We start from the raw sequence: 22,729 nt of genomic DNA, 5'->3' as shown, positions 1-22,729 counted from the left end.
TATAAAACTACCCTTAAAAAATCGAGAGAGAATCTCATACAATTTCCAAACAACAGACATGCTTGATATCAGCTGATTTTACAACTTTCACGTGTACCGGAAAGTCGAGTCAATGAATGTCTAGCATGCTGTGGCGGATGTGTAACCACTTGTTGAATCGAAAACGGGTGGAAATGGGGAGTGACATGTGCTTTTTTCTCACACCATACTGTCGAAAAGTTGGGGAAATTGAGGGGTAAACTGGGGAAAATTCTCCCACTTAAAATTTTTTTGAGAAAATTGAGCGTAAATTTTGGTCATGTGATGCAGTTTTGGGACGGAATCAGGGATTTCTATAGAAATTCTAAATTATCATGAAAATTGAGTCTGGCACTGACAAAACTGAGAGTGAAAATATTTTCCGGAGAGTGAGAGGGAAAATTGGGAGAGTTAAAGGGGAAATTGAGAGGAAAATGATCTGAATTGAGTGCCGTGACTTGTTAGGTAAAATTAATGGATATCTATAGATTTTCAGAAAAAATCGTAGGAATCTAAATTGTAAATTTTTAATCAAAATTTAACAAAAGAAAATTTTTAACCTCAAAAAGTGTTCCAAAATTAAGAAATTTGTGATTTTATGAATATTTTGGTGGGGATAAGGGGTAAAAATTGAGCATAAAAGGAGAAATTCAACTCTCAGCCACGTGCTCGCTCCAAAAATACCGCGAAAATAATCAAAACAAGCATGTAGCACCAGCGCAGATCAAATTACATTTTCCATACAAAATCGTCTGTTTACAGTCATAAGCATGCAAAACACATGAAAATTTCCACAATGCGCAACTGTAAAAACAATTTCCTCCAGTTTTTACTCAATTTTCCATTTTTACGCTCATTTCGCTGACTTTTCCATCAAATTTTTTCACAATTTTCAGTCGCCATCACGATTTTGAACTGCACAAAAGCTCGCATCCATCTTTTCACGCAAAATTTTTCTGGCTTTTCTATCCATTCTCAAAAAGTTGTGGACATTTTTAACAATTTCATGCTTCCAAAGTTCTAAAAAAATTCAAAATAATCGAAAATGTATCATTAAGTCTTACGTAAGTGCCATTAAAGTGAATTAAGAGTTGGAAGTAGAATGAAAAAGAAAATTTTATGGGTGTTACATGGATATAAATAAAAAAAAAATTTTTCAATTGCCAAAAATGTCATTAATAATGCAAGATGCCAATTGAAAGTGGAATCGCTTAATATAATCATGTTTGTGGCTATAAATTTGAATTAATTTTGTGACTTGTGGATGAAAAATTAGTGGAAAAATTTTAACAAAATCATAGAAAAATTAGTTGTTACACAGATGTAGCACAGGAAAAATTAGACGACATGTTTGATTTTTCTCGAACGATTTGGGTTGCCTGATTTACTGGAACTTAAAATATTTAAATTTCCTTTAAAATTCATCAAAAATTCCAAAAAAATTTTTTCAAAGTTTTCAATTTTTCACATCAATCTTGCAAGGTCATCAGGCAACCCGAAAAAGGCACCATGTAATGAGAAAAGGTTGAAGGAGAAAAATAGGAGGAAACAATTTTTTTGTTGTTGCTGTAAGGAGAAAAAATTCATCACAACAAATAGGTCACGGGTGGATATAGCAGTCAGGAAATCAATTAATATTTGCACAACAGGATAACATTTATTCTGGATATGACCAATTATATTATGTGACATACATTTTAATTCCATAGAGACACAAAGTGTGAAAATAATTGTTGCATTGCAGTTTTGTGGTTGAAAAAAAAAAATCTAGTTGTTCTTATAAAGGAGGGTCATTGTGGATGTTAGGTAATGACAAAAATTGTCGTAGATCCTTCCTGATAGTGTGACTTAATTTGTGAGAGACGCGAGTGACTCAAAATAATTGTTAACGAACAGACTTAACTCGCTCAGCTCGACCTAAAAGAGTGTCTCGCTCAGCTCGACCTTAAAGAGTGTCTCGCTCAGCTCGACCTAAGAGAGTGTCTCGCTCAGCTCGACCTAAGAGTGTCTCGCTCAGCTCGACCTAAAAGAGTGTCTCGCTCAGCTCGACCTAAAAGAGTGTCTCGCTCAGCTCGACCTAAAAGAGTGTCTCGCTCAGCTCGACCTTAAAGAGTGTCTCGCTCAGCTCGACCTAAATGAGTGTCTCACTCAGCTCGACCTTAAAGAGTGTCTCGATCAGCTCGACTTGAGAGAATGTCTTGCTCAGTTGCTCGACCTAAAAGAGTGTCTTGCTCAGTTTGACCTAAAATGAGAATTCATCCACATTCATAATAACTAATTGCTCCCTAGACGTCATATTTCATCTGACCATTCTCAAAAAACACATGCAGCGATATGTCAGCATGAAAGTCAGTACTTTTTTTGGAATGAATAATTGATTTTGTTGCAAGCGGAACTTGTTTTTCCTCTAAAGCGAGAATTGAAAATTAAATTTCAGTTCTGAATGTGATTTCATCCTAAGCATTTTAATTACGTAACATTTGATGCCAATAATTGTGAAAAATTTTTCAATCTCCTGAACTTTTTATGACATATTAATATCCATCTAAACTATTCACAGAGCTGCAAATTAATGCAAATAAAAGGAATATAAAATGCATTAAGTCTTCAGTATTTTCAATCAGGTGAGTACACAGCACAGAGGATGCTGTGCTACATTTAAATTATTTTATTGATTTAATATTCATAATGTATACATGCACAGAGAATTATTGATTTTTTTCCATCGTATAATCCCACCGTAGAATCACAGAACACAATCATGAGGGATAATTCTGATAACTTGGATGATGGTGGCCTTCAGGACTTGGGACGTCTACCTGTTCCCGTCCAAACATTCCTATGGCGTCAAATTGCACCATTTGTGAGGCCAAAATTGGGAAAATTACATGAAGCAAATTGTATGGTGAGGAACTAAATGTATTCATTAATTATTTAAGGCATAACAAACATTCACAATTATGAATAAAAATCAGCACATCATCATTATTTCCTTTCTTTTGAAATATGGAAGTGGCTTAATGCTTTCTAATCCAATTATGCAAAAAACTCAATTTTAGAGTGAGGCTCATGAGATGCTTATTTTCACTTCCTTTTTCCTCATTTTTTATTCAAACACCTAAATCCAGTGGTGGGCAATGTTTTGTTATTTTGGCACATCTTGGTGATATGCGTCGACCAGAACCTTACACAATGTACGGTTCTTGACATTTCCCAAACATTTTAGCGGCAAACTTGATTGCTGCAACACATGGGTTGCCCACCACTGACTCTAATCTAATGAAAATTTCCCGTGCCTCATAACAATCCCTCCTTACTTACTTTTTAGTTATTGTTTGTTGTTGCTGTTGTCTCGAGCATTTAACATGAACATTTTTTGTTCACAATCATGTTTAAATAAATACAATTGAGGTTCATTTAGGATTCTTTTATAGTCTTCTTATCTCAGACTTGAAATCAAATTTGCTTCCGACATTAAAATGAGTGCCTTATTTGATGTGATTCAGATTGTTTCTTTTTATTTTGTTTAATGCTTATGTCTCACAATTTGTGCTGAATATTAAATTAAACCGAAAACTGCTTATGGGATCATTTACCTGAGAAAATGAGGAAATGAATATTGGATGATGTATATGCTTTATATGTTGGGTATTGGGTAGTATTGAGTGAATTTTAAAGGATTCAACGGATTTTTGAAATTTGAATTTTTAACGGTTATTTTGAATTTGAATTTCTGTCAATGATGTTTGTGATTTGATTTGTTTATTTGAGAACATTCATTGATTTAGCTATTGATATGGCAATTACATGATTCCAACATGTGTTATTTGAGTCTAGTTGCATAATCCACAACTTAAGAATGTAAACAAAGCCTGTTTTATAACAAAAATACTGTAAAAATCAAAAATTCCCCACTTTTTTCGTGGATCAGAAGTCATAAATTTTAACCGTTAAAAGTATCATTCAGAAACATTAAAGATTCACTCATAAATCATCACAAACATCCTTAAAGCTACTCAAATTGATCAACACACAATCAAATTGTCAAAGTGCCAAGCACTTCTTCTCTATTAAAATGTTCAAAGCTTATTCTTCACACCCACTTTATGTTTACCTTAATTACTCATAAAATAATCAATTTTTTGTCTGTTGTTAAGCTGTGCTGTACATCACGAAAAAATCATTTTTTTGTTGCTTTCCCCGGTTTATAAAAAAAAGAAAAAATTAATTTGTTGCTCAAATTGCTGGATTTTTTATTGGATAGCCGATGAGCATGTATGGCTCATGTCTAATAAAATTTTAACATTTTAATTTGTGATGCCTCAATGTCTTTTTTTTGAGCATTTAAAAAATATATATCAACAGTTTTCAAGCTCCTTTCTCTTAATTTCCTTGCTTTTTTTGATGCCAAATTGTAAAATCTCATGTCCCGTGGGATATAAAATTTTTTTAGCAAATCAACAGGAATGTTCAACAAGAAATTTATAGATGCATAAAGTTTTTCTTTATGTTACCAAATAAACATACATGAATTTTTTATTTGTTTATATGCCATGTTCATTTATCATTGTAAATATAATCCACTGCTTAATATGACCAAAAAAATGTAAATAACTCTTTGTAAATATATTTTTTGTATTATGTATTAAAAAAACACAAAATTACGTAGTTTTGTCAACATACGCAAGGACATCATGTAAGTGTGTTAACAATAATAATGATGAACTTTAAAAATCATCGGCAATTGATGGATTTTGATCGCATTTTTGATGAGTTTTTGTGGTTATATGTTTTTTTTAAAGATCCAGCTTACTGGATCTTTTGTTTGTCCAATTTAACACATTATTTTGTGGACTGGATGTTATTTTGGATCATTCATTATGATCTTTCACATACGAGCAGCTTAAACAATGGCAGCAAGTCTCATTTGACCGACTAAATCACTGTAAATAGACAAATTCCCTGAAAAGCTCCAAAATTGAATCAAAAATGCGTTCGACACTAAAATTACAACCATTTCTGTCCTGGCAGTTATCTCAATAACAGTCCATGCAAAAGGACATGAACTTTTGACGACGATTCACAAAAGTTTTGAGATACCTGTCCATAAGATCTTATGATTTATGTATATAAGTTTTATGTAGAATAGACTAATCCTTCTGAAAATCCTATAACATCCAAAATTACTAATAAAATTTCAATAACATCACAGGAACTGAAAGAAGCTTGCAAATCATTCGAGAAAGTCCTAGTCCAAAACATCCACTTTGGCTTATCACCATCATTGACATCAGCAATTCAATCGATTCCACGATGGAGACTTGTACAAGCAGCATTGCCACATGTCATGCATTGCGCGGCAGCTTTGCTTACAAATCGAGTAAAAGACTTACAGAATCTTGGAGCAGCTGAGACGAAATTATTGTATACGTTACATTGGATATTGCTGTTTGCAGCTGATGAATGCGCTGATAATGAGGATGGAAGGAAGATATTAAATACATATGAATATTTATTCTCAATTCCGACTATATCGGTAAGTCTGCTGGATCATGAAACTTTCATTTTAATCTTAACTTCCATCTACATTTCCAGCTATTTGTCTACTTATTCGCACCAATTGCACATCACTTAAAAGAATCAGATTTTCAAAATTTTCGCCTGGAAAATGGAATTAAATTATGGCAAGGAATGTGGGAATATCGAGCACCCAACATTCAATGTTTTATTGCACCTGTTAAGCCACGTGCTCGTCAATGTCTACAATCAGCATCGACAACAGCTCCTCAATCTGAAGAAGTTTTTGCTGGAAAAAATGCACGAGGAGAACAGCACCAACATGAATCACCAACGAATACTTCCTATTGTGAAACACCACAACATGACGATGAGATATCTTTAGGTATTGCATCGCCAAAAGAACCAGTCTTCCCAGAAACAATACCTGAAGAAGCATCAAGCATCGAAGAAGAACATGTATTACTTTTTCGATTACCACAAGGACCTGATCCTATATTTTATACAGCTGATGCAAGTTTACTTCATCATTCACATTACCAGTTTAGTCGACGAAGTAGCAAGACATCAGTGCTGTCAAAAGACCGAGTTTATGACAAGAATGCCACAAGATTTGATTTCGATAAGATTGAAGCTTTCGAAAAGAAGCATGACGATAAGCCAAAAGGAAGCTCCTCAACAGAGCGCGAATCTGTCGATACAGACATAAAATCACCACAATACCAAAAATCAGATCCGAAAAATTTCGTTCGTCATAGGTAGGCACAAAAAATCTATAAATAAGCTATAGATAAGATAATAAACATAAAATTACTTTTTTTTATAGCTCATATGACATAGCGGCTGCAACATTCTTAGATGTCGCTGTTTTAAGATGTCTATTTGTATCACATTGGCAGGAAGAAGGAATCTATTGGGGCTTACATTATTTATACAATAGGTAAAATGTTCATACATTTAGTCCAAAAAATTCCTTAAGATACGCTTTTGCGAGCGAGCGGCCCGACCAACATTCTAAGGTCGACTTGCGGTTCTAAGTAGATCCGCAATGTCATGAGTTGCTTCGTTGGCTCAGTAGGTAGAGCGTAAGTCTCATAATCTTAAGGTCGTGAGTTCGATCCTCACACGGAGCATTCTTTTTTGTCAAAAATTCTATTTTTTTTTTTAGTTCCATGAAAATTTTTTGTGGAAAATGGAACTGAAAAAACATTTGTAAGGTTTTCACAGAAAGTCCAATTTTCATCTCATTTCATTTAAATATCGTGTTTAGCCATATTTAGGTCGTGTGATTTTATTGTGATTCTTGCTTGCCTTTGTACCAGGACACATACGAGTTTCTGATAACTCCTCAGGTTCGAATCTTTCTGTGGGAAAGTCCCCGGGCATTTTTTTAACGGTAGAAAGTACCAAGTTCTAAGTAGCTTACGCATTTTCAGAGATCCTCACTTTATACAAGACGAGTTTAGTCTCGGATTTATAGTGACGTTGATATTGGAAGTGCGATTTTATAGGCCATTTTAGGAAATAAAGTTATGCAAAGAAATTTTAAGTATAACAACTTGAAATTTAACTCAACGGGGCTCACACAGTGAGAATCACTTCTTTTTTTTATTTTTTTCATTCCTTTATGCCTATTAATAATCATGTTATATGGTAATGAGTCGTCATTTTTAATATTTTGCTATCGACATCGTCCGAGAATGTGCAAACAACTTTATATTTACCAGCCGGTATGTGCTTAAAATCACTGTCTGTTAGTGTTAAATTATTAACTTGTAACTCGTTATCTTGGTATGGACACTCATGCACAACTTCTGGCATTTTCTTCTTTAATAATTTCACTCCAGTGTATAGAAAGTTCTCCTTGTCAAATGACGTGATGTATTGACAGTAGTCAAATTTTGGGAAGTAGCCTATTTGGTAGTATTGGGAGGATGTCTTCATGTAGATTTTGAGGTGGACCTGGAAGTGAATTTTTGTTAGAATTCAATGGCAACTCCTAGCTAGGAGAAGGATGGACGCTTTTAGGTACGGTGCCCATGAAGTACCGCTTTTAGGTACCGTATTTCTGTAAAATCAAAGCTTGCTCCTTGTCTGTTAGGGAACCAATGGCAATAAACAATAACTTGCAATTTCCTAAGGAATTATATACTTCACAAGAACCTCCAGAATTCCAAACTTACATTTAATATCGTCAATGGCTTCCTTATTTCTTTACATCCATAACTAGCCACAACAACAGAACTATTGTCTTCACTTTTTGAGAATGAGCAGTAAGGTTCCATGCAAGTTCCTTTGCCTGATGTGCTGCATTGAACTTTTGTCTAACAAAATATAAATCAAATTATTCAACTGGATCTTTTAAGTCACGCAATTTTCACAATTCTTACAATCAATCCATATCCATAATGTAATGTTATAGCCACTAGAAATAGTGGCAACACAATAGCACTGTATTTAACGTTCATGAATTCACACTTGATCAAAAATTACTGGCACTACGATTAATATTGATTGGGATTTATATAGTCACGACTAGAAGCTAACGATGATGACAAAATTATGGTAAATAATGTTTAATCGTTTGATTTCACTACAGCTTACCATCTTCATAGAAAAAAGAGAAAAAGAAATGGAACGAGAAATTTTTTTTTTTTGGAACTTTCTACCTTGTCGGTCATTTATCTTATAACTTTTTTTTTTTTTGATGCATAAATAAGTTTTCATTAAATTACTATTAACTATACTGCTGGATCTTAAACTAATTTCTCTTGATAACTCCTCTCGCGGACACTTCATAAATTTTTGGGTCAATGTCGTCATAAAGTGTATAGATCAGCTTATATTCACCGGTTATCCAAAGTGCTAAATCACTTGTAACTAATGTTAAATTTTTAATTTGTACATCTGTGCCTGAATATGGACATTGTTTTACAAATCCCGGAACTTTTTCCTTGAGTGCATTTACGATGCCATTGAAGTATGAGTAGGGATTTGGATTTGCTACGAAGCTGCACCATTCAACTTCTGGGAATATGTTGAATGGGATGTAGCTTTGGAAGAATTTGAAGTAGAATTGCTGTCTGATCTGTGGGATGGAATTTGTTAGTATGTTGTTCAGGTATTCTAACAGGCAAAGGTCATGTTCTTGAGAGCTTGCTTACTAGATGAGCATCGCTCCCAACCAGAGTAGCAAAACAGGCTACTGTGACAGACAAAAACCATACAATTTGTATGGTTTGCAATTCTGTTCCTAGCTTACTGTGCTCTTGAGAACATGCAAGAGATGTGCCTGCAAGAAGTAGCAGGTAGATTAGGAATCTTACTTTAACTTTATTTAAAGGTCTCGTTATATTTCCACATCCGAAATTTGCAGCATTTGTCTTCTCATTGACCGGCGTCACAAAGCAAAATGGGTCAACACACGTTCCATTCCCTGACGTTCTACATGCCATTTTGGTCTATAACAGAAGTTAAATAACAGGAATTTTTATTGGAAAATTATTTAATTTTTTTCGTACCAAAATACAAGATCCATGCTGAATTAAAGCGACTAAAATGAGAACTCCAAGTGACTTTTGCATCTTTGGATGGCGATGAGGAGAGTGAAAGAATCTAAAAAACTTTTGACCAATTTATATGTCTTTTTTTTTTGGGTCTGTGACTTCTTTTTCTGCTCAAAAAGCAACCAATCATCCTCGATTAAAATGAGCCAAATTTTGCAAGTCTCTCAAGTCTGTCAATTCTGTTTATTTTGTCACTCAAAAAAAGGCTAAAGAAATGCTTTCTTCGGATACGTGATTATAACGTGAGAGCCGAAGAACATGAAATGACATAAATAAGCGAAAGTAATGAAAAATTAACTGTTGTGACTGCTTAAAAAAAAGACATGTTAAATTGATGCCTTAATTAACTTTCTAAAGAAAAAAAATCACTGACCTGCCGCAATAATTTGAAAATTGTACGAACCGTTAAAAAAAGAGTATTATGCAAAAACTTACTTAACATGCTATAATTAATAATTTATGGAACATCATTAAAATTGTGTAAAAAAAAGTGAAAAAATGTAGCAAAAAAGAAATGCCTCGTGTGAGGATCGAACTCACGACCTTAAGATTATGAGACTTACGCTCTACCTACTGAGCCAACGAGGCTTTTCAAGTTGTGTTAGTACGGTGGCAAATGAACATTTTCAACATACCCATAAAAGTTATACATTGTATTAATACACTTTCTTTTTCCTCTCTTATTTTACACGTTAACTACAGACTTCGTGAGATTAGTGAAGAGAGTACAGTGCCACCAGCACAACCAAGACGTCGATCGAATTCTCTTCCCATACCACAAATTGAAATTTCTCTCTATCAAGGCACTGGAAGTCGAGATAGTCCAAGCAACAGTTCACTTACAACTAAAGATTATATTGAAGTTCCAGAGCCTCCAATTAGTACTATACTTAATGATACACCATTTCAACCGCAAAAATCACTTGATAAGCCAGATGATTCTGTGTCAACAAATGGAACACGACGAACTAGCGAGAAAAAGAAGCGTGTTAAGATGACAGACTTGAGGACATTGATTGAGACTAAAATTTTATCTAAATCTGATCGTGGATTGGAAAAGATTGGAGATAATGGAAAGAGATTAGAGCATGGGGTAAGTTATTAAGTCTGTGGTGGGCAATCTTTACGGCGAGATACTCTTATGTGCCGTCAAACTTTTTTAGAACCGTATACTTTGTATGGTTTCGATCGAGGCTTACCACCGATCGACCAAGACAAGATGTAAAGGTTGCTCACCACTGGGCTATGTTAATGTGGATGTGCATCATATGATTAATATGTATTCTCTCATTAATCATGTAGGATATCCATCGTAGCTTAGATACAGGAGATGAGAATCTGTCCCGTTCAACAGCAACATTGACACGTGACTCGTCATCAAACCTTGTCAAAGGGAAATCCATGCCGTCACTTAGGTTTGTAAATTTAATTAAATTAATCTATTCTCATCATTTTTCCTCTATTCTTTAATCCTCAACTCTTCAAATGTATGTACTTGCCTATGCATCTTCTTAATCTTAATTTTATATCTATATGCTCAGTTGTCTACTTGATAGTGGGTGAGTTAGAATAAAATTCGTCACATATCACTATCATAATACAAGTCAATACTGTCATCAAAAAATCATTTCACAACCTTTAATAGGATTTAATTCTTCATGATTGGTTTAATGCACTCTCAAATTTACTTCCAAATTCTATCATTGCATAACTTTCAATTTGATTTTGAATGGATTTTAATGCTGTTTTCATGTAAATATTCCAGATACTACAGATTTGTGGATCCACCGATGCCAAAATTGAACAGAAGTAATCAGTCAACTGGACATAAGGAATATAAGGCATCAGCTATTCCCAGAAATCCAATCATCACTGTTACTGAACATACTCCGACACCATCACCAGACTTTATGAGAAGACAGGTAAGTTCCAGTCATTTTTGAAATCCTTTCAAGATCTTCAAGTTTATTCAATTATTCAGGGATCAATCGACTCACAACTCGATGCCATGAGTGTCAATGGAAGTACAACAGGCATTTATAAAGCACAAATGCTTCGATCACAAACTGATTCACACATTGTTTATGCTGGTTTAGATGAGAATGAAGTTCCTGGATCTTCATTTTACATTACAAAAGAAGGTGGAATAGACTATGAAGTTGTTTTACTTGCTGTTTATCATGTCCTTAAACGAGAGTCAAATACAACATCATTGAGGATTCTTGAAACAGGATTGAATATCTGTGAATTGCTGATTGACTTTGGTGTCTTAAAATTGGGTGAACATTCTCATAATTTGACAATTGGAATAATAATCCGTGCATTACTACATCTTGGATGTCCAAATGGATGTAACGATGGTGTTCGAGGAGCACAAGCTGAATTCTTACGACTTCAATGTAATTCCAATCTATCACGGCTGTTGAAGCAGTCATCGACATTCTCAAAGAAATATCTAAGGAATATGGTTCGTGATTCATCCTTACATGAGCTTATTGAATTTTTTCATGCTTTCGTTGGATTTTGTGTGGATCCAAGTTCACTATTATCACCATTAAGTAAGTCCAAGATTTTTCATTACTTTAATACTAAATACCTATCAACATTCCATATGTTCAACCTTATATATCTCATAATTACATTTAGTAACGTATTGTTTACATTTTACAAAAAGTAACAAAAAACAGTGTGTCTTTAAGTCATTTCTATTCTCATCATCGCTATCCGCATAGTTGTATCAGTATTGAGAGTATTGTAATCATTGCATTTTAATTAATTAATTCTATTTATTTTGATTTTTTGTAATCAATTTTCACCTATTAAAATTATCGTAGTAAGCTTTTTTGGCTATATATATCTATATATCTTGACTGCAAAGTACACAAGCTGGATGAAGATGATAAAAAGTATTTTTCATTAATTAAATTAATTAATTAATTACATTAAATACCCAAAAATTGACGAAAAAAATTGATTGTCGATTAAAATTTGCTTAATTAAATTAAAATTGGATATAAAATTATTGAAAAATTAAATACACAAAAAAATCACCTCACATACACCACACGTCTGCTCTGCCTCATGATTGCTTAAGTAGCTTTTAATTTGTGCATGTTGCCGTCATTCATTTTTACATTAAACGCACCCATAACCAGACCATAAAAGATCGACTGGAATAAAATCATTGAACATTCCTGAACATGGCGTTAAATCAGCTGGCGGACAAGGATATGCAACAAACTTTGGATCAGGCCTCACTGGTAATGCTGAGAGTCAAATCATTGCTGCTATTTTTAAGCCACTTGTTACGAGGTTTGTTGAGGCACAGAGGGAACTGAAGAGTCCGGAGAACATTGGCCTTTATTGTGATGTACGGCAGCTGATCACATACATCAAGGGAGCACATGGCGGTCCATTCCGAAGAGTCGCACTTAGTGGAATATTAGCAGTGACTCCAAGACCTCATAAGAAGGGTCCACAATTGACAACAACTAGAGTTATTCGGTAAGTCCTCAACATTTGAGGTTATCAAGCATTCCACAATAATCAATCTTGTTCTAGTCACATCCCACAAACTGGAGAGATACAGACAATCGCACCGAACCCTAATATTCCACCAGATGACAGGGCAGCAAGGAAGTTGTACTTCAAGAAGAGAAGCACCTCATCTGCATGTGCAGTAAGCACTCTAGTCGACCATCAGCACTTCTTTAAAATTAATTTTCTAAGTTTATTGCATTTCAGAGTCTGTTGGAAACCGAAGGGACTGATGACCAAGTTCGTCAGAGTCCATTAGCAGCTGTTAGACGAAAGAATCAACGTCCAACATTGACACCAAGACAAAGTGAACGAACATTATTGACAGATTCACCATGTTCCGATCGACAGTCATTCAGTCGATTGAGTGGCTTAGCTCGATGGTTCCGAGGATCTAAGGATCAATCAATTGACATTGAAGCTGGTGGTGGAACTGAAATGTCATCATATTTGCGAAAGAGTTCTGTTGGATCGAATAGAGGACGAGGTTCTGAAGGAATTGGTCGATCATTTTTGCGAGCAAGACGTAGAGTTGAGAGACGTTTGGGACGGTTAGGTATTGGAAAAGGAAAGAAGAAAGTTGGTGGAATTGAGGAAATTTCTGGAAGTTGTAAGTGTTAATTGACCTAAAATCTTTAAAGCTTTTAATAATTCTCGATTTTTTACAGATTTCAGTCATCGTAGTTCCGTTGATATGGGTGACGGTCCAAGAGAATCTGAAGTTGTCATCTTGAAGGAAAGACGTTTAATTCCAACTGAACCAGTCCGTGAAGGAATGATGCGGTTCTCATTCTTGCTTGAAATTTGTGCTCCAGGTACAGTTCCTGATCCACAATTAATTGGTGCTATATTGGACTTACCGCAAGCTCCATTGATTACCAGAGCTACATTTTTATTGGAATGTGCACATTATGTCCATTTGTGTAATCGAGGTCAATGGCCATCATGGATGAAACAGAATTTGCCATCATTCAGACCATCAGGTCCAATACAGAATCGAGCAAGTGTATCAACAAGTATTCGTCGTGTTCATCTCATGCAAAGAGCTGCTGGAAAGACATTCTATCAATGGGCTGAATGCATTGGAATTCGATTAGAAGAAATGATCAAAAGTGACAAGGCAAACCATGATTATGTTGAAGCTTCTATGTCAGATCCGGAAAGGCAGAAGCAATTGATTCTACAGGATGAAGAAGAGGATTTCCTTGATGACTGTAAGTTTATCTACAAATTTAATTAAATTAATTACAATTTTGTTACTATTCTGTCCACAGTGAGCGTAAACATCCACGGAAATGACTGCCCAGCAGCATTGAAACTTGTCGCTGCAATTGTCTTATTAGAAGTAACAGCTTTCCTACGTGAAACTTACCAAACAATTCCAAAATCTACTCGAATGTCACACAAAGAAAAGCAGCCTGTACATCATCCATGGGATCATCACCATCAAGTCTATGAAAAGGCAAATCGAAGATGGTCCATGGCATTAAGTTCTATGGGACATTCTCAAACATCAGCACAAAGTTTACAAAGCATTGCTGCTGGCGAAGGAGAACGAAAAATTTCATTTGTATTGCATGAACCTGATAATGAGTCTGAAGGAAGTAGCAACACAACTTTGACATTGCAAGGGGAGGAAATGACGAGTAAGTAACTAAAATTGGATTTTAAACAGCATTAATTGATTAATATATTTTTCCAGTACCTATGTCACTGTCGCAAAGAAGACCAGTGGCTACAGTTAGACCATTCTTACTGAGACGAGGAACTGCAACAAATACAGGAGGATCATTCAAGCGAAGATCATTAAAACTACGTAGGAACACTAAAGAAGGAAAGGAAATTGAAACAGAATGTAAGCTACATCCACAATGAATAATATTTATACTGTATATCCATTTCCATATCCACAGATTCAATGCAGTCAAGACGAAAAGTTTCATCATTATCAGACCGTAGTGACAATTCCGAGCATGCAAGTGGCGGAGAAGAAGAATCTCCTGGAATATTAAGTGACGATCATGAACAGCCACCAGATTCACCAAATGATTCCAATGATTCTGATGAAACATCTAAAAATTTCCCATGGATGCGTGCAGTCATTGCCATATTAAATTCATTCAATTATTACTGTTCACATCAGTCATTTTGTCATCCATATTGTTATAAGCGTCATATGAGAGCTGCATCACGATTAATTAAGTCTGTGAGAAAAGTAAGTGGAAAATGTCATTTCCTTTCAAAATGTATAGTTCACAAATGAATTTTCCGTGAAAATTCAGTACATGCGCATAGCCCTTAAGTTTAATAGTGTCTTTTGCCACATTCCGTGACCGTTCAAGACAGCCTTGATAGCTCAGTGGTAGAGCGCTGGTCTCGTAAACCAGCGGTCGTGAGTTCAATCCTCACTTAAGGCAATGTTACTTTTTTGCTAATTTTTTTCATAATTTTTAATTTTTTTGCTTAATTTAATTAAATTTTAATTCTTTTTTGATAGATTTATGGAGAAGAGTTCGGACTTGTTCCGTCAAGTTACTTGCATGCTGAAACAGTCAAGTCGTCAAACGGTCGTCGTGAAAAATCACGTGCTGGTCGTAAAATATCTGATCAAAGTTCATCACATACGTCACCGTCACGTCGTAAAGACAGTACAAGTCGTCGGGACAGGATCATTCATGATGACTCGGAACAGACATCATCACAGTACTCACAAAAGATGGAGGAAAAGAAGCAAATTAAGGAAAATTCATTGATTTTAAAATATGTTAAAAATCATGTACGCGACTTATTTCATGTACCATTTTCGGCACTGCTTAAAGGTGCTGTTATATTGACAGAGGATCAATTTGTTGAAGTTATTCCAGTTGCATGGGAGCTGCTATTAGAAACAAATCAAGAAACTGCTGCTTCTGCGGCTTCATTCTTCATACTTTCGTCAGTAAAAGCGCCAGCACAAGCATCAGAAATCATGCAAAGAGCATTAAAGCATAAAGATCCAACTGTAAGAATAAATGCTATATTAAGATATCAAGTTTTATGGAAATCCAGATTCCAAGTATGGCCAAGAATGGAGGAAGGTGCTCATGTCACATTTAAAGTACCACCGCCAGGCATAGAATTTACACTTCCATCGCCAAAAATTGGTATTGAATGCTTGCCCGTTGTAGATCCACCGTGGGCACCACGTCAACAAAATAAAGATATGGATGTTGAGGAACGTCACCGACATTATGTATCGGCTGGTAAGTCCAGAAAGAAGCAACAAAGTGATGCGATTCGTCATGCTATGCAGATCCAGGAAAATAAGACACGACAAGAACGTCACAGCTTCCTAATAACAACAATTCCTGTTGTTCAGCAAGCAGCACATGAAAGACTTGATCATACACCAAGTGACGATCATGTTGGCGATGTAGAGGAGGAGGATGGAGCCAGAGCAGTACATCTACATGCTGCACATTCACTGTTTCCATCCATATTATGTTCATCAGTCATGCAAATTGTTGGATCATTAGATGACTGTGCAATTGGTGCTGATGGAACTGCTGTTTATGAAGTGGCTTATCAAGTTATTTGGGGATGTCTTGTTGAGGACTCTGCATTGTTTTTGAGATTCGTTCTGGAACGATTGACACGCGAGAAGCCTGATCAGCAATTTAAGCTTCTGCGTCATTTGATTAGATTTGTTCCGCGACTTCCACAACAAGCAGCATTTGCTCTCTATAATTACATCATTGGATATATTATGTTTTATGTACGGACAACACAGGAAAATAGTCAGAAACTTGTTGGATCAGCACTATCAGTTCTATGGATGGTTGTACATTCTGTTCATGGAATAATGTTTAAGGATTTGAAGCAAATATTACGTAAGGAACAATGCGATGCTTCCGTCTTGTTAACAGCAAATGTTCCATCAGCTAAGAAAATTATCGTTCATGGACCAGATGATAATGATGAAGGAATTATTCCTAGTCAATTTCCAGTTTTGGTGAGTAGAATATGAATTTGTGAAGTATAAGATTTATATGAAAACCTTACAAATGTTTTTTTTTTTAAATAGGAGGATACGCAGTTCTTAATGCTGTTACGTGAAAGTCTCGACTTTTTTGGAATTGATGAGAAGAACTACAACAATTACTTCTTAATTGACTACAAGACACATCAGATACTTAATTCCAATTGGTTTGTTCGTGACTTGTACTTCTTCAAGCGCTCTCAATATCCACAGCTTAGAATGATTGAAATGAAGTCAGATGAAGCCTATATTGCACTCCAACGACAGGAACTGATTAAGAAATTTGTTGAAATCGGTAAAGTCCACTTGACGTGGGCAATTTTAAAGAATGTGGACATGGTCGTGCAACGTGTTGTATTTTTGCATGAGGAACTAATGAAGCTGCCTTCATTTCCAAGAAAAGCACTTGAAAGTGACTTGGACTTGTATGTTGGCGGTCAATATGGAAAGGAACTTTTAGGCCTTGATGTGCTGCATAAATTCATGTGGGTACGATTGATAGCTAGGATGTTTGAAGCTATGGCTGGAAATTTTGCATATTCTGCTGACATTCAATTGTTCTTAAATGTGCTTGCTGGTGCTGCAATTTTGCATTCTGAAGATTGTTGTATCATGCGTTATGTCATGGCAACATTCATCAATGCTGCTTTTAATTTTAAGAATATATTCTCTACAAATGGCTATTTCATGATCATGCCTACCTTACTGCAAATCTATTCCTTACATCAAACAAATAAATTAATCACAACAACCATTGAGTATGCAGTAAAGCAGTTCTACATGATGAATAGAAAGCCATTCATACTTCAAATGTTTGGTAGTGTCTCGGCTATTTTGGACACTGATGAAGATGGTGCTTTTGGTGAGGCGTCGAAAGTTCAGTCTAGCTGCCTTTTTAATCTCCTTATGAGCTTAGAAACTCCTTCACCGGATCCTTTAAATATTGCTGAATTGGTTAAGGAACCAAAACCTTTAAAAGCTATTGACTTTTGTTATCATGATGAGGATGAAATGGTTACTGTGTTGGATTGTATCACATTATGTGTCATGACTGTATCTTATTCTGCTGAGAGCTTGAGGGGATATCAAATGCTGGTAAGTCATTCTAAATTAAGCATATTGCTGGATCTAATGCTGTTCTGTCTCATTTAGATTATATTGGAAGCGATCTTACCCTGCTACATGCAACAAATCCAGTCACCAAACTACTTCAACAATACCTACATATCACTTGAAGGAAAGTGTGAACGGGACATCATCATGCAACTGGCAATTACAATAAGAACAATGGTACATAACTGTGAGGGACTATCAAAGAGCTATAACGGTCCATACCGCAACAGTCCAGAACATAAAGGATCATCTCAACGAAATCAGTCACGTGGACCTCCACCATCGCCTGGATTTGACTTTGAAGAGGAATCACATTCAAAATATGTCAGTGAAATGGGACGAAGTGGAAAGAACTTACCGGAAATGGCTGAAGATTCAGAACTTGTTAGAACTGAATATCGTCGTGCAAGGGATGTCCTATTGTCACTTGTCGGAGAGTTCTTAAATCGAGCAACGACACGACTATTGGAATTATCAAGAAAGCCTGGTGCTGATTCCAAATATGTTGAGCTTCTTGATGCTAAATGTCATATCCGCTTAGCTGACATTGCACATTCATTGCTTAAAGTATCGCCTTACGATCCTGACTCGATGGCATGTCGTGGACTTCAACGGTACATGACTTATATTCTTCCACGTGCTGACTGGGGTGATGAGAAGATGAAGGCTGCCTTAGTGACCATTTTGAGGAGACTTGACAAAGTGTTCTTAAAGATATCCAAGAAACCATCAATCAGACGTAATACAGATTGGGAAGCTGCTGCTGGATTGTTGAAAGGAATTCATGAAACAATTGTTAGATGTCCATTTGTGCTTCATTGGCAGCAAATGCGGTCACTTCTTCTGACTGTTCAAAACTTGATTATAAATGAGGCATCGACTGAAAATGTCTCAAGTGCTAGTGCAGCCTTAATGAGTCAAAGTCCACCAGCATTCTTCTGCTCGACAGTTGTCCGATTAATTGCATTACAGCTTGTAAGTCCAATTGACTGTTTCACATTGGAACAAGTTTGTGGTGGAACAGCTGAATTTGCAACACAAGAAAAGGCAGAAGGATTTTTGATGCACCTGTTGATGCCTTTATGCTTGAAAATATGCTCTGGACGTGGAGTGTCTGATGTAGGGGAACTAAGAGACAATGATATCTCATTCTTAGTCACAGTAATTCTAAATTCAATGAGTCCTCCATCTGGACGTACAGCACAGTCTGGAATCTCAACTAATCGTGTTGTTAGTGACATAAGAGGTGGATCATTGACATTTACTGGATCTAGAGACTCCAAGAGACCAGCAAAAATATCAGGCACACTTTATCAAGCAGCCTTTTTAGCATTGAAAGTGCTTTGTGTATGCTTTGAGTCTCGTCTGTCAAGTGAGTGGCCAAAAATGGCAAGAATCATGAGAGATTTAGGAAGAAGAAATGAAGCAGCACCAGAACTATGGAGCTTCCTGGAATTTGTAGTAACACATCGAACTCCACTTTATATCATCTTGATGCCATTCATATTGCATAAAATAGCACAGCCACCAATTGGCGATCATGAACGTCACATGCAGTTCTTAATTCGTGAACGATTGAGAGGATTGGCACCTCCTGGCGGTATAAAATCTCGTGGATGCTTATTGCTTGAATTAGCACGAGAACTGAAGGACTTACGTGACGAACTGGAAGAAAGAAGAATTGATAAGGAAAATACAGCAAGTTCCGAACCTACAAAGAAGGAATCGTCAACAGTCACTGTTCAGCCACTCGAGCCAGTATCAAAATCTCAGCAACGGCCATCATTAATATCAATCTTAACAGGTGCTGGCAATCAACATGCTTCCCAATTTTCAGTCCAGCAAGACTCACGATGTGGTACAGGCTTCCATACACCAAGTGACACATTGTCACAACAAACTTTACATCCACCACGTGAGTCACTGTCAAGTTCATCGACAACAACAAATAGAGAACCTGGAGTAACAAGTGATACAATCAGTGCTGATGGAACTCATGGAACATGTCAAACAATCATTTCACGAGCATCAAGTATAAGACGCACAAGTCGCTTCAATTCCCCAAATATGTCGGGAAGTGTTCCACATCTATCACATTCACATTCTATGCATCATCATCATTCATTGAAAATTCAGCCACCAAAATTGAGGTTTGTATCATCCGTTGAGTTTAGAGATCCAGCAGGTGAGACAAGTACAACTCCATTGTCACCTGATAGTCCAGCTGATGACAGTTCAGGTGAAACGCAGAAGCATCGATTGCAACGATCAAAAGGTCAATCACGTAAGACATTCAGATATAAGCGCGGTGGTCGTTTAAATCAGCTGGATGCGCCGAACCTAATAACTCCGCCAGCATCAGCACCACCAATTCATTCACAAACGACAATTCAAGTCAGTGCTACGACTCCAACAAATTCACCACATTCACACTTCCATTTACCACCACTTGAACCTATGGATAATAATGGACGTAATAATGATACGGACGTACCACATTCATGGGATTCTGTCTCACAGACATCATCAACATCTGGTTATAGAGATAATTATAGCTTCCAAACAGGATTATTGTCACCAGATGGATCATTAAATTTTAATGAATTAGCATTGGAACGAGGCAGTGCCTCAATGGCACGATCATCATCACAAAATTCATTATTGATGCTGTTTGAAGCACAAGATGAGGAAGATACGTTGATATAAGATTAAATCAAATAATACTTAATAATTAACCAAATGATTAACATAAATGAAACGCATAAAACTTATCAGTATTTGATGTTAGATGCCAAAATGATGATAAAAAACAATGTTGACAGTATTTTAATTTTTATGTGACATATTTACATACTCTCCAGTTCTACACGTTTTAAAATATATTATAAACAAAAAAAAATTTATTTATCTACAAACTTTACGTGACAAAAGTGTTTAATCAATAATATACAGTAAGGTTTGGGTTGGGTTTGAGGATGATTTTGAGGTTATTTTAGAAAGGAAAAGGTGACTTCGATCGCAAAATGAAAATTGATTTTTGGAGATTTAAGAAGAGATCAATGTCGGTATGGTCAAGATATTCGAAGAAGTTCTTCTAAGTTTAATACTATATAGTTGTGGTTCGATCTTGCAAGGGAAAGATGAGTTGCCAAACACAATTCACAATCTCTAAACTGGATTTCTGACCTAAACTCGAATGTGACCAGATTTTTTTCAATAGATTTTAAAAATGATAAGATCAAATTGTAAAGTTTCAAAATACTCTAGATCTGAATGTCTATCAGTTTATATTTGAGCTAAAAAAATTTCAAAATTTTCATCATGATCTTTGTCATTGTAAAGCCTTAGTAAGATTCCGTAAGACTCTTTTCCAATATGCTGCAATAGACAAGTTCAAGCGGTATATTTCAACTATTTGGAACCGCACTGTGCTACTTAGGTTAAAGTTCTCGATTTTAAAATTGCTACCTGGATCTCCAAAAAATATTCCAAATGCGCGTGCTTGTGGATCTTAAAATGCATCAAAAATCATGATTTCAAGTCTAAATATCGAAACATTCATCTAAGATCACCTAACCTCAAAGAAAATCTCCAAAAGCTTCCTCAAACCTACCCCAACCTCAATTTAATCTTTTAACTTTTACAATGAATATTTATTTTTTTTTTTTTGGTCGAGAGATGAAGTAGGAAGTAACAAGAGAAATAACTTTTTGAACGAATGAGACTTTATTTTATTCTATTATTGAGATGCATTTTATTGACACGCTTTTATTCTGATGATATATATCTATATCTTACATATTGACGTGTATTTTTCTTGATGAAAATGAAAATAATAATATTTAGATAAATTTAGGGATGATAAAGGCTTATGAGAGTTACACAATAAGATGTTGTATTTTGTAGAATGTTGATGTTAATTGTTAGACATAAAGTTGATAATATTATTGATGAAAAAAAATTAGAATGAGATTTAGGTTTGAGTTATGGATTGTGGGTTGGAGGTCTTTTAGAGGGAGGTTTTTAAATCTGGATCTTGATATTTGGGTTTTGAGTGATTTGGGAACCACAGCATAGTTGGTTGCGCACTGCTGCTTAACTCTAATTCACAGTCAATCTGTTTTTGATCAATTTTGGCGCCAAAAAGTTAAATTTATCGCAGTGTACCGCCCCGGGTAAATATTGATTCCAATTTTGAAATTTTGAATTGATTGTCGTGTAAGAAACAGCACCACTAGAATCGTTAGAGCACCACTTCATACTGTATCAACGGTAAGAGGCTTATTAAACATGAAGTTCTTGCTAGATTTATTTTGCCAAAAATGTACACGACAACGTATCAAGACATTAGAAGTTCAGATCCAGACTCCAAAAGTGTCGAAAACTCTAAAACTCTTCCAACTCATAGTCACAAGGCAGTTGACAATTAGTAAAGTTGGATTATTAAACAATTACGAGGAAGTAACAATATTTTGTAATAGTATTAACAAGAAAAATGAAAGATTGATGTTATTTATCATACGTAACAGACTAACATTGAAGTATTTTTAAAAGTCAAAACGATTCATAAAGTTGAGGACATTATGAAGAATATCCAGAACTTTTTAAAAAGTATTTTAAAGTATGAAAATAAGATAAGAAACATGAAGGAAGTGCGGATAAAATATTTGAGAAGCAACATAAAAAATGCCTACAAATTTTTGCTGACAATTAACAATTTTTAAACAGTTTATTGTTGTGTGTTGTTAAACTAGAAGTTTTAGAATCATTAAATGATAAAAAGGAACATAATTAATGTTAACATTAAAAGGTAAAAATGATTAGATTTGTTTTAGGTGAAATTGAGTAAGTAAAGGAAGTTGTAGATGAGAATTAAACAAAAAGAGAACACTTGATTAAGTACGAAATTAGAGATATATTTTTGATGGATTTATGAAGCACGTTCATCAAGATGTTTTTT

The 22,729-nt window shown here is 35.4% G+C and overlaps 1 protein-coding gene, 1 long non-coding RNA gene and 3 other non-coding genes across 5 annotated transcripts; 3 read left to right on the top strand and 2 right to left on the bottom strand.

Annotated features, from left to right (window-relative positions):
* Window positions 1–927: 927 nt before the first annotated feature.
* Window positions 928–20,764, top strand: unc80 (unc80, NALCN channel complex subunit). Its single transcript, XM_070651427.1, is given in 21 exon segments — window positions 928–1,082; window positions 2,579–2,642; window positions 2,763–2,923; window positions 4,688–4,714; window positions 5,231–5,554; window positions 5,614–6,293; window positions 6,362–6,475; window positions 9,804–10,194; window positions 10,404–10,516; window positions 10,643–10,660; window positions 10,867–11,023; window positions 11,083–11,659; window positions 12,257–12,605; window positions 12,663–12,780; window positions 12,831–13,248; window positions 13,307–14,284; window positions 14,341–14,493; window positions 14,552–14,853; window positions 15,136–16,629; window positions 16,702–17,751; window positions 17,809–20,764. Coding segments are annotated over 19 exon segments (10,074 nt in total). The 5' UTR covers window positions 928–1,082; window positions 2,579–2,642; window positions 2,763–2,779; the 3' UTR covers window positions 20,476–20,764.
* TRNAM-CAU (transfer RNA methionine (anticodon CAU)) lies at window positions 6,596–6,668 on the top strand. The gene has a single exon. It is a non-coding gene; the product is annotated as a tRNA-Met (tRNA).
* On the bottom strand, window positions 7,114–8,012 carry LOC139099034 (uncharacterized). The gene is made up of 3 exons (XR_011545265.1): window positions 7,926–8,012; window positions 7,719–7,859; window positions 7,114–7,497 (listed from the first exon to the last, which is right to left on the bottom strand). It is a non-coding gene; the product is annotated as an uncharacterized lncRNA (long non-coding RNA).
* On the bottom strand, window positions 9,617–9,689 carry TRNAM-CAU (transfer RNA methionine (anticodon CAU)). The gene has a single exon. It is a non-coding gene; the product is annotated as a tRNA-Met (tRNA).
* TRNAT-CGU (transfer RNA threonine (anticodon CGU)) lies at window positions 14,984–15,055 on the top strand. The gene has a single exon. It is a non-coding gene; the product is annotated as a tRNA-Thr (tRNA).
* Window positions 20,765–22,729: the final 1,965 nt, after the last annotated feature.

Source organism: Chironomus tepperi, unplaced genomic scaffold (genome assembly GCF_022539635.2).
Source record: "Chironomus tepperi strain 1889 unplaced genomic scaffold, CSIRO-AGI_Ctep_v1 contig_461, whole genome shotgun sequence".
NCBI classification, from domain to species: Eukaryota; Metazoa; Arthropoda; class Insecta; order Diptera; family Chironomidae; genus Chironomus; species Chironomus tepperi.
Note: the sequence above shows the minus strand (reverse complement) of the source record. Positions and strands in the feature narration are given on the sequence as shown.